Source organism: Indicator indicator, chromosome Z, assembly GCF_027791375.1.
Source record: "Indicator indicator isolate 239-I01 chromosome Z, UM_Iind_1.1, whole genome shotgun sequence".
NCBI classification, from domain to species: Eukaryota; Metazoa; Chordata; class Aves; order Piciformes; family Indicatoridae; genus Indicator; species Indicator indicator.
Genome location: NC_072053.1, coordinates 2,125,251 through 2,138,037, shown reverse-complemented (window position 1 = coordinate 2,138,037; position 12,787 = coordinate 2,125,251). Strand labels below are relative to the sequence as shown.

The 12,787-nt window shown below is 39.5% G+C and overlaps 1 protein-coding gene across 1 annotated transcript in view; it reads left to right on the top strand.

Annotated features, from left to right (window-relative positions):
• Window positions 1–12,787, top strand: part of ADGRV1 (adhesion G protein-coupled receptor V1) — a 366,634-nt gene that overhangs the window by 45,802 nt on the left and 308,045 nt on the right. The window contains exons 22-29 of the mRNA XM_054397457.1: window positions 2,497–2,673; window positions 4,511–4,691; window positions 5,611–5,813; window positions 6,428–6,557; window positions 8,013–8,093; window positions 9,380–9,519; window positions 10,392–11,001; window positions 12,379–12,594. Of these exons, the coding sequence (XP_054253432.1) occupies window positions 2,497–2,673; window positions 4,511–4,691; window positions 5,611–5,813; window positions 6,428–6,557; window positions 8,013–8,093; window positions 9,380–9,519; window positions 10,392–11,001; window positions 12,379–12,594 (1,738 nt within the window). The remainder of the gene's footprint in view (window positions 1–2,496; window positions 2,674–4,510; window positions 4,692–5,610; window positions 5,814–6,427; window positions 6,558–8,012; window positions 8,094–9,379; window positions 9,520–10,391; window positions 11,002–12,378; window positions 12,595–12,787) is intronic.

The following is a 12,787-nucleotide window of genomic DNA, read 5'->3' as shown; positions in this document are numbered from 1 at the left end:
TCCTTTCTAACCAAAGTCCTGACACCTTTGAAAGTAACCATCTTACCTGTGTGATACTGGATTTCAGTTTGTTTCCAGTTTGCTTTCTATGTGCCTACCACATGGTATGATAATAGATTCCATCAGTTTCAAATACCACTGATAATGCTGTGATGCCACAGATCATCAACCAACCGTAAAGCAAAATGAAAAATTTATATGGCCTCTTACCTGTTTTGCATTTACCTTGTGTACATTATACCAGGGAAATATTAGAGCTCTCAGTGGTGTTACAGATACACAGCATTGTTTTTTCAGTAGTTTAGTTGCTTTTTGAGCATATCTGCCTAATAAGCAGCTGAAGGCACATGCAGTATCTGCACTGCGTTACAAGCAGCTCTGAAATTTATCTAATGCCTTTTTCTAGCCTTTCTGGCTGTTGTCAGATAAATTTGTTTTCTATTTCAGTTTTATGACTGCAATTTTATAAAATATAGGGCTAATATCAATACCTAACTTGTTCTAAATATGTGGAATTGTTGTGCTGAAGTCACAGAATTACTGAATTGTTTTGGTTGGAAAAGACCTTTAAGATGAGTCCAACCATTATCTAACTCTGCCAGGTTAGGCAGAGTGCAGTCAGGTGCTAAACCATTTCCCTCACCACCATATCTCTGCCTCTCTGCTGCATCTCCAGGGATGGGGAGTGAAAATCATCCCTGACAAAGTCGTGTTCTCTCTGAAAACAGAATTGTAAACAGGAGTGTTTTCAAAGGTTTTACCAGATGATGATAACATAGTTTAATTTTGCGGAATCTGGTTGTCTTCTCCCTTCCCCCCCTCCCCCAGTGTTTCTAGTTGGGGAAATCCAACTATTTCTTTAAATTACTGCTAATATAAAGAAAAAGGAATTGACATGAATATAAAACATGCTTGAGAGGTGAGCCCAGGACAACCTCATGAAGTTCAGCAAGGCCAGGTGCAAGGTCCTGCAGCTGGGTCAGCGCGAAAACTCACCATGAGCCAGCAGTGGTCACTGGCAGCCCAGAAGGCAGCTGTGTGCTGGGCTGCATCCAAAGCAGTGACAGCAGCAGGACAAGACTCTGCTCTCCTGAGACCCCACTTGGAGTACTGAGTCCAGTTATGATGCCCCCCTTATAAGAGGGACATGGAACTGCTGGAGTGGGTCCAGAGGAGGCCATGAAGAACCTCTTGTATGGGGACAGGCTGAGAGCACTGGGGTTGTTCAGCCTGAAGAAGAGAAGGCTCAGGGGAGACCTAATAGCAGTCTTCTAGCACCTGAAGGAGGCCTACAAGAAGGTCAGGAAGGGACTTTTTACAAGGGCTTGTAGTGACAGGATCATAGAATCATAAAATCATAGAATTGTTAAAGTTGGAAGGGACCTCAAGGATCATCGACTTCCAACCCCCCTGCCGTGGGCAGGGACACCTCACACTAGATCAGGTTGCTCAGAGCCACATCCAGCCTCGCCTTAAACACCTCCAGGGATGAGGCTTCTACCACTTCCCTGGGCAGCCTCTTCCAGTGTCTCAACCACCCTCATGGTGTAAAACTTCCTAACATCCAATCTGAATCTACCCACTTCTAGTTTTGCTCCATTCCCCCTAGTCTTGTCACTCCCTGACACCTTAAAAAGTCCCTCCCCAGCTTTCTTGTAGCCCCCTTAAAATACTGGAAGGCCACAAGAAGGTCTCCTGGGAGCCTTCTCTTCTCCAGACTGCACAGCCCCAACTCTCAGTCTGTCCTCATAGGATAGGTGCTCCAGCCCTCTCATCATTCTTGTGGCCCTTCTCTGGACATGTTCCAGCACCTCCAGATCTTTCCTGGAATAGTGGCTCCAGAACTGGACACAGTACTCCAGGTGGGGTCTCACCAGAGTAGAGGGGGAGAATCACCTCCCTTGACCTGCTAGCTATGAGATGTAATGGATTGAAGCTTGAGGAGGGGAGGTTTATAATGGACATTACAAAGAAATTCTTCACGGTGAGGGTGGTGAGATACTGGAACAGGTTGCTCAGGGAAGTTGTGGATGTCCCCTCTCTGGAGGTCTTCAAGGCCAGACGAATAAGGCCTTGAGTAACCTGGTCTAATAGAAGATGTCCCTGCCCATGGCAGGTGAGTTGGAACAAGATGATCTTTAAGGTCCCTTCCAACCTAAACTATTATATGAATCTGTGAATCTATGAAAACCATGGTTCCAGTTGCTTTAAACATGCATATTTAAACATACTGATTATGTCTTTGTTATGTGGTTTTGGAGCAGCAACAGATTGTGTCCTATCTAACTTACCTTTATAGTCCTGAGGGAGACAGTAGAAGCTGTTGCATATTCCGCTAAGTTTCAGCTTCCTACCACTTCAAAAGTGCTGAAATAACATGACAACTTTTTTTTTTCCTACCTGAATTCAACTAGCCTTAGATAATTCCATGTTTGCATTTACTGCTTTCATTAACTTTGGCACTAACAAACATTTCAATTTCTTGCTTTCTTGCAGGCAGCTGATGAGGGTTCCACTATATCCTGTGTCGTGGAGCGTACAAGGGGAGCCCTAGACTATGTGTACATAAATTACGTTATCTCTCAGGTTGATTCCACTGGGATTAATTACTCTGTTACCGATTTTTCTAACAGCAGTGGCACTATCACATTCCTTCCCTGGCAGAGATCAGAGGTAAACCCTACCTTCCTATTAACTATTCATCCTGTCCTTTGCAGACCTGCTGGAAAACACCTCCTGAAGGTGCTTGACTGGTTTTAATACTAGACAGTGCTTCCTTCATGTGGCTTTTGTTATCTTTTGGAGGGTTTTTTTGCACTGCTGGCAACTAGCAAGTGGTATGATACATGTTTGTATCCTGATTGAGGGGTCACTATGTGTGCATTATTCTTCAATGCAAACAATATATGAGATGTGTTTGCATATATACATATGTTAGATTAATCTATATGTATACATAAAGTAGTTCTGGGCTGAAATAATGGATCCAGCTACTTTTGAAGCTAGAAAATGATCAGGTTTTGATCTGAGTTTTCGAGCTCAGATTTATTTCTGCATCAGTTGCAGAGTCACAGAATGGTTTGGGTTGAAGGGACCTTTCAAGGTCATCTAGTGCAACCCCCCTAGAGTCAACAGGATCACCTTCAATTAGAGCAGGTTGTTCATAGTCCAAAACAGTCTAACCTGTTATGTTTTCATTGGTAGGGCTTCAGTCAGATAAAGTTCCATGCTGTAATCAAGTGTGTTACAGCTGTTGTTGCCCATGTTCTGTCTTGTTTGCTAAATGTGTTTCTATGAATTCAATCCTGACCCACAGCCCAGGAATTTCAGATTTATTGAAAGAAGTGGGATCACAACACTGTGGAAAATTAATGTGTGTTTTGTATTGGCATTTATAGAATGGAAAGTGTGAGTTGTTAGTAGGAAATTCTGTCCTTGGTTTCACTTTTATCACTCTGCTGAAGTCAGTATGGACTGACTGAATCTGTTGATATCGTTAGAAAGGATCCTAATGGCTTCACTAGAACTGTGGATCTGGTACCAGTTAACACAATGTAAGTGGTTAGAGCTTGGCAAAAGCTTATGATACCTAAGTTTGTTCAAATCACTGCTCATTCAGCTTTAGTTCTCCATCAGAGCATGTTACTACATTGCATACAGTTGTATAAAGCAAAAATTTCCAAAGCTTCTCTGGTCTGGCAGTTTGGATGGAGCCTGCCTTACTCTATCTAGTGGCAGAGGAGGGATGGTATACCCTCCTGCTCTACTGCTGTGTGGTCCCATTTATTGTCTACATATGGAGAAGTTAATGGACATGTCCCTAAGAAACAGATTGGAAGCAGCTGCTCATCGGGTGGGATGTCCTAAGAGACTTTCCGCGGATGTAAACTACTCATTCCCACACCTCTAAATACAATTCTTAAACCTTCTCATCTATATGTTTTGTCAAATCATATCACAGTATATAGAAAGCCTGAATTGTCTGAGGTGAATATCCTAGCCTGTGCAGAGCAGGTGATGTTAGTTTAATAGATGATGTGCCATCTCAAGTGTTATAAAAACTTTGCTTTACTGGCTCTCTGAATTTACTGAATTGTGGTAATCACTCTAATGTCTGTTCAGAAGCACAATTTTGTCAAGATTTTGAAATCTGTCATGTTTCATTTTCATTGCACATAATTTAAGCTATGCTGATGTTAAGGTAGATAATAATTGCTTGCTTGCTTGTGTGTTTCTGTAATTTAAAGCACTTCAGAAAATATGCCTTCCATCTCTGGTAGCTTGGTAAGGTTGTGTTTGCAATGCATATTCTAAATATAAAATATTACCGTAGAAATTAGTTTGTAGACATGGAAAGCAAAAATGTTGTCTTCATGACACTTCGAGAACTACACAGCGCATAGAGACGACTGATTAATCAAAGAATTTGATAAGTTAAGCAGGGTCATGAAAGCTATTAAGAGATGTATGTTGCAAGGTTTGACTTCTCCATGATTTGGTCCTTCTCTAGGTATTAAATTTGCATGTTATTGATGATGACGTTCCGGAGCTAAATGAGTATTTCCGTGTGACATTAGTCTCTGCAGTGTCTGGAGATGGAAAACTAGGTTCAACTCCTACCAGTGGAGCAAGTATAGATCCAGAAAAAGAAACTACTGATATCAGCATCAAAGCCAGTGACCACCCATATGGTAATTATGATGGAGATGATACAGTCTTGGTGCAGATAAATGTGTAGTTCTAGCTCAACACAGAAAAACTTTGCTTAGCTTTGTGATAGTTAAGGAAGCAATCCCAAGTATTCTGCTTTATCTAACTTGAGATTAATAATTTTTATGCAAGAGTGAAAGCTGAGTTATTTTTTTTTTGACAATCACAGGATCACAGGATGTCAGGGGTTGGAAGGGACCCATCAAGTCCAACCCCCCAGCCAGAACAGGACCATACAATCTAGCTCAGGTCACAGAGGAACGCATCCAGACAGGCCTTGAAAGTCTCCAGGGAAGGAGACCCCACAAGCTCTCTGGGGAGCCTGTTCCAGTGGTCTGTGACCCTCACATTAAAGAAGTTCCTCCTTGTGCTGAGGTGGAACCTCCTGTGCTGCAGTTTACATCCATTGCACCTTTTCCTATCACAGGGAGCAAGTGAGCAGAAGCTGTCCCCTCCCTCCTGACACCCAGCCCTCAGATATGTATAAAATTTTATTAAATCCCCTCCGAGTCTTCTCTTTTCCAGACTAAAAGCCCCAGGTCCCTCAGCCTCTCCTCATAAGGCACATGATCCAGTCCCCTAATCACCACTAATTACAACGAAAAAAAAAAAAAATCAAAGCTGCCCTGACCAGACAGACTGTTCTCCTCTGAGAGCAAATAAAGGGAAGAGTTGAATTCATTATTGTGTTGCAGCTTTATGAAGACTCCTATGGTATCAGTGAAAGAAGGGAAAGTACACATCACATCCCTGGAATTAGGATGATTGAGGTCTAGGGGCATGTTTAATTGTCTTTTAGTATCATTAATGTTAAATATTATAAATAATTTGGTTTCCATTTAGTATCATAATTTAAATTTGATGTGAGAAACCATGTAAATAGTACTACTTGTCTGCCAGGTCTACTACAGTTCTCAGTGGGGCCACCTCCTCAGCCAGGTGATGGAATGATTCTGCCAGCCTCTGTTGTGCCCCATATTACCATTAAAGAAGAAGTTGGACACATCAGGTTGCTGGTAGTTCGTGCACAAGGCCTTCTTGGAACAGTTCTGGTGGAATACAGAACAGTGCCACTTACAGCTTTCAGCCCTAAAGATTATCAGGTATGGCTGTTGCCAAGGTGTGAGATTATTTATTATTGTAATTATGCATTATTATTACTCAATCAGAGCCCAGCTATGATGCTTTTCACAGAAACACTTGGTTTTATATGGTGATGTGATAAATTAATAATTAAAAAAATACATCATTATGTGACTTTTATCTCCTTTCTGTGTAGCATGATGTATTTCCTAATAAAAGCCTGTACTTTTGATTTTTTTTTTTTCTCTGAAGAGAATGGTCACTGCATCAAGAAAGGGTATTTGCTGTTGTTTCTGAGGATGTCAAGCTTTATATGAACATTCAAGGTGTATGTACAGGTTAAGATTACGTTTGTGCATATTAGGGGTTTGTGCATGTTCAACAAAATAACCTGTCCATATCTGTTTGATATTTGTACAGAAAATCCTATCTGAAATGAGATGCTCATAATTCTGTGAATTTAAATGTCTTGTTTTCTCATAACAAAGATTCAGCAGATTTTTTTTTACAAGCTTAAATGAAGAAAAAAAAAAAAGGGGCAGATGTTTGACAAATACCAAGGTTCTGTTTCTTTTTTTCATATGGAGGAAAACATTAGGCTTGAACAAAAATGTGAAGAGCTTTCATATTGCAGGCTGTTGTGGGCACACTGGAATTTCAGCCAGGAGAAAGGCACAAGTACATTACTGTTAACATCACTGATAATTCTGTTCCTGAATTAGAAAAAACTTTTAAAGTGGAACTGTTGAACCCTGAAGGAGGAGGTAAGGCACTTCCATCAACCCATTAGTTGTATTTTTTGTGATCTCTACTCATCCTCTAAAATCTCACATTTCTTAGGTATACTATTTTCACGTTATTTCTAAAGACAAAGGTCCCCCAGATAGCTGTAGTTTTTCTTAGGCAAGAACTGTTCTCTAGATAATTTGTTAGTTATTGCTGGTAACCACTAGATCCTAAAGAAAGATGATTACTATGCATTAGGTCATTTAAAGGCATTGCTTTTCACATTACATGATTTTATGGTTGGTAGTAAGAATCAAAATAATGTAAAAAAATAGATTAATTTCAATATTTATAAAATATTTTAAGTGTAAATAGCCAGGGTGGGTTTTCTATCTGCCACCTGAGTGAAATCAGAGGACTTGTGATACGCTGCCCTGTAACATAGCCGACATGATTGCAGCAGTAGGAGACTGTAGGTGTTGCAGGGCCTGGGGAGTCCATCTGAGATGGAGAAGTAGCTGGTGACTCCTTGGAAGAACAATAAAAACACTCAGAGAAAGTCCTGTTGTGAGTTGTTAATCTCACAAGGGTTAGGAAGCATCAGTTCTGCCCACATGCGACTTCTCAGCCCTTACAGAATTTGTTTCCATTTGAGAAAATCTGTAAGGGGGATTTTGAAGCCATTTGGAGGAAGGAAAAGGTGATATATTTGTATCCATAATCTGACTTTTACTGATGTTATTTTTTAAGCAATCCAGAAATACAAGTGTGATCCCATCTTATAAGTTAGATCATGCAGCCTTGAGTGTTTATGGCACAGAATAGTGATTCTTTTGATTAAAGCTTCAAACCTTTCATACACATGGATTTTTTGGCCAAATAATTGTTTTCTTAGACAGAGTTTTCACTAACAGCTAACTTTAGTAATTCACTAGGCAGATAACAGATATTCTCTTAACACAAAACCTCTTTTTGGACTTTCCAACACCACTGCAAGCACAATACTTGGGGTACAGACTCCATTAGTTAAGCTTTCTGCAGATTTTTTCAACTTCCTGACACATGTTTTTGCTTTGTGAAAGAGTAGTAAAATAAGACAGTTTGGGAGTTTTTAGCCCCTGGAGTTTTTTTTAAACTCATACTCCCAATTTCTCCATGACAGATGTCATTTAGGAGTGAGAAAGGAGAAATATAAAATGGGGTAGAAAGGGGGGGAGAAAGAAAAGAGAGACCAGAAATTTATGTGATTTCTTTCCCTCTAACCTGCTATTGATATTTCTCCACTGTCGTAAATTCATTAAGATGTGGGATACACAACACTTTTCCTGGCTTTTATCAGAAATCCTGTATACTTTTATATCCAAAATTGATTCCTTCCTAGAATACTTTCCTCCTTTTTTGTGTTGTCCAGAAATATGTAAATTACTTTCTGCTTTCACTTTATTTATAAATGTATATATGTGTATATATCTGTATGTCTGTCATCTTTAAAGTTGCTGAGCTCTTTAGAAATGATGGCAGTGGTAGTGGTGATGGGAACATGGATTTCTTCTTTTCAACTGTCCATCAACATGGTAAGCATTTTTAATTAATCTTATTTTTTATTGCTAGCTAAAATCCCTCATAACTTACTGTACTGACACAATTTGTCCTAATGTTTCTTTACTTACAGTTACAACTGATTAAGTTAGATTTGTCATAAAGTTCTGTCAGAGCATTCTTTTTCCATTTTAATTTAGGCATAATATCAGAATCAGTCAGTCTTTAATGTAACAAAGAAAGTAACAGCTTCTATACCATCAAACCTCCATTGTTGTAAACCACAATATAATAATTCTAGAAGTACAGTTTGCAAAATCAGTTTGATTTGAAAGCTGTGAAACTTTTGGGAGAGTAAACTCACTTTTTAAATTGAGAATAATTTAAAAATTATCTGATGGTATGCTTTGATATGTGATTTATGCTACTTCAATTCTCTGCATGTCAAAAATACCCTAATCTAAGAAAAATTAATCAGGCTTGGAGATTTTAAAGGAATGTTTTGATTGTTTTTCATTTCTTCTTGTTATGTTTGTATTTATGTCATGATGTACCAACACCAAAGATAATTTAATGCTGAGAAAAAAAGAAACCAGAACTAGATGGAGAAATAATATAAAGTCTGAGGGGAAAACCTAATCATGTAGGACTGCAAATCAAACCCTGCAGACCTGAAAATGTTACATGCGCAGCTCTTATCCAGGCTGACTAATTGGGACAGCCTGATTTTCAGTTTTATTTGTAAATGCAAAGCATTTAAGTTCAAATATGAGAGTAAGTCTGTGGGTTAGTCACCTTTTGGAACTTTCTGGCATTGTTGAAGTGCTTTTTTTCTTTTCCTTGTCTCCAAAAATGGCTTTCTCTCTCTGAGCAGCCAGTTATCTCTCTCAAGTCTTTTAGCAGCGGGATTTACCAGACCTGGGCTTTGGTTTGTTTTTTAATTCCAGCTTCTATTAGAATGAGACCTGCATTCATATTGTCTATCTGCTAATGCTTTGGTTTGCCATATAACCCTATAAATTCTGCTCTGTCTTAATTCATTGAACTTGTAACTTTATTTCTCTGCCTTCCTTAAAAGACTCATTATTATTGTATTTGTTTTGCCACATAGTTCCATAGGCGGGTTTTCAGGGCTGCATTATTGGAAATCAGTTCCTTATCCACATGGAAAGTTATAATGAATTAAAAAAAAAAAAGGCGGAAGAGCACAGTGACTCCAGTCACGCTCTCCTGTGTATTTTTTAGTAGCATGTTTCTTTAGCTGTTTTCTGTCATGTAAGAAGAGATGCTAGAAAAAGTAACTCTTTTTGGAACTCAACAGCTAGCCTGGGAATTGCATCCCACATCCTTGTGACTATTGAGGCTTCCGATGATGCTCATGGTGTGTTTGAGTTCAGTACTGAGTCACTCTCGGTGAATGGAACTGAGCCTGAAGAAGGAGATAGCAATATTGTGCTGCAGGTCAGAGAGCTTTGAGTCTTATGCTACTATGCAGTCCTGTCCTGTCTCTATTTTGACTGGTTGCTCTGTGGTGTTTTTGCCATAAGTCCATGAGGTTTCTAACAACTTCATCATGCACATCTGTTTTGCACATTTCTTGCTGAGTTTTCTAATGCGTATTATTCATCTTGAAGCTAAAATCATGTAATGATTCACAGATTCATAGATCCAAGGAGTGATTTGGACCTTACAGATCATGTAGTTCCAGCCTCCTAGCATGGCAGGGACACCTCCCACTAGACCAGGTTGCTCAAGGCCTCATTCAACCTGGCCTTGAGCAGCTCCAGAAAGGAAGCATTCACTGCCTTCCTGGGCAACCTGTCCCTGTGTCTCACCACCCTCACTGTGAAGAATTTCTTCCTAATCTCCAGTCTAAATCTCTCCCCCTCAAGCTTCAATCCAATCATTCAATCTCATCATGGTGCTGCAAGCCCTTGTAAAAAAGCCCCTCCCTAGCTTTTTTTAGGCCCTTTCAGATACTGGAAGGCAGCTATGAGGACTCTCTGGAGCCTTCTCTTCTCCAGGCTGAACAGCTCCAGTTCTCTCAGCTGGTCTCCATAGGAGAGGTGCTCCATCGCTCCGATGATCTTCATAGCCTTCTCTGAGCTCACTCCAGCAGTTTGCTGTCCTTGTTTACATCTGAGGAACTACTATTTTAGAATAAGTATTATTGAACAACAAATGCAGCAAAGCTGAGATAAGAAAGGTTATATTTTTTTTTAAGCAAATTTATTTTTAACCCATCATGCCAATGTCTTTGCTTAATTTTCATACTTTTATGTTTTCCTTTATCACAGAACAAAAATATGCAGATCTTTGTATTTTTCACTTAGGTTGTGAGAACTCATGGGGCCTTGTCTCAGGTGACACTGCACTGGATCATAGTTTGTGATCCTTCCAAAGACTTGATCTCTACAGATGGAAATGTCACATTTGATGTTGGCCAAGCAAGAGCAAATATTACACTACAGATTTCTCCTGATGATGTTCCTGAACTGGATAAGGCGTTTTCAGTTTTGATCATCAATGTTTCCAGTGGTCGCCTTGGAAATCACACTATTGCAACCTTAACTGTCTTAGCTAATGATGACCCATATGGAGTCTTCATCTTTTCTGAGCAAAACAGACCGATAAAAGTTGAGGAAGAAACAAAAAACATCTCCCTGACAATAAAGAGGCTTGGTGGTCTCCTGGGTACAGTAATGGTAACCTACAGAACAATCGGTAATGATGAAAAGTTGCCCTTTATTCCACCAGATGTTATTAGAGCAACAGAGGGGAAGGATTATATACCCATCACAGGTTATGTGATCTTCACAGCCAATGAAACTGAGGTCACAATATCTTTGCCTATTTTGGATGATGATGATCCTGAGAGGTCAGAATCTGTTTTTGTGGAGCTAAGTGGTGTTGTTTTGATGGAGAAGGCGCAGGATCGGCCAAGTAAGTATCTTATGTATATCAGATCTACCATTTCAATATGAAGGCTAGCAATTACATTTAATAGGATAAAATGCAGTATGTTAAATGATAAACTTTTTACCTCTGCCAAACTCTGCATAGTTAAAAAATCACTGAGTTCCTTGCCTTGTCTGCTGTCGGCATTTATTTCCTTCAATATAGTGTTTCTTCAGGGATGGATGAGTATTTGTTGACCGCTTGTTGACATTATCTTATCCAAGGTCTGGGCCAATTATGTTACAGTATTGGTTTTGTGCATGAATATCTCTTCCTCTAGTGTTATTTCTCTGAAGTTCAGTATTAGGAAATAACTAAGCTGTTTTTGCTTACTGAAATCCCCAAAGAAGTCTTTTAAAAGTAAAGTGGTGTAGAATCACAGAATCAAGGAATGGTAGGGACCTCTGAAGATCATTGAGTCCAACCTCCCTGCCAAGGCAGGTTCACCTAGAGAAGGTCACGCAGGAATATGTCCAGACATGTTTTGAATGTCTCCAGAGATGGAGACTCTACCACTTCTTAAATTAAAGAAGTTCCTCCTTGTGTTTAGATGGAATTTCCTATGTTCAAGTTTGTGCCCCTTACCTCTTGTCCTGTCATTGGTCACCATCCTTCTGACACCTACCTTTTAAGTATTGACCAGCATTGATGAGATATCCCCTGTCTTCTCTTTCCCAGACTAAAAAGCCCAATTCTCTCAGTCTTTCCTCATAAGAGAGGTGTTCTAGTCAAGAGTCATGGAATGAATCATAGAATAGTTTGGGTTGGAAGAGACCTTAAAGATCATCTAGTTCCATGGGCAGGAGCACCTTCCACTAGATCAGGTTGCTCAGGATATTTGCTTCATGCCTCATTCAAGTAAATCTAAGCCATTAGATCTTGATTTGTGCCTTGAAACTTTTTGGCATCAAAACTTCTAATTGCTGGTGCCACCCCAGGTTAATCACATATAATTCTGCTCAGAAGCTGAAATCTTTGTGTTTCATCATAGCAAGTGTAAAAAGGAAATGATTTTGAATTCTACTCTGTTGCTATTATTACTGGCCTTGTGGTGTACAATTAACTAATTAATTAATTCACAATAACTCACCTCTTCAAAAAAAATTATGGCTTGTGTGCTCCACAGCAGAATAGAATAAAAAATTATTGAAAATGGTGATTTTTCTGCCTTAATACAATTCAAAGACCAGAAGTATGTTGGTGCAGTTTGTTGTAGTTACACTTTGTCAAGCTGTCAACCCCATGTTTGTGTTGAAACCAGTGGTGACTGATGACTGAACTCACCACCATGTCTATGGATTTTACAGCTGTAGATAGTGAGTATCTCAGGCACCTTCTCACTAAGTTTTCTTTACCTTTCAGTTGTAAATTCTCCACGACTTGGATTAGTGAGTGAGACAATAGCTCATGTGATTATCAATGCCAATGATGATGCTTTTGGAACGCTTCAGCTTTCAGCTTCAACTGTGCGAGTTGCTGAAAATTACGTTGGACCAATCATTAATGTGACCAGAACTGGGGGATTATTTGCAGATGTTTCTGTGAAATTTAAAGCTGTGCCAATAACTGCAACAGCTGGTAAGAAATCAGAATAGCAGAAGCCTGAAGACTCTGTTAAGTCGAAAGAGCATAATGTATGCTTAGAGCAGTCAAAGCCAGTAAGTGTGTATTGAATGCACTGTTGTACAAGTACAAAAACAAAAGTAGTGAGATACTTGCTTTTGCTTAGCAAATAGGAGTCATAGTCTTATGGGAGAGATCATGCATCAGT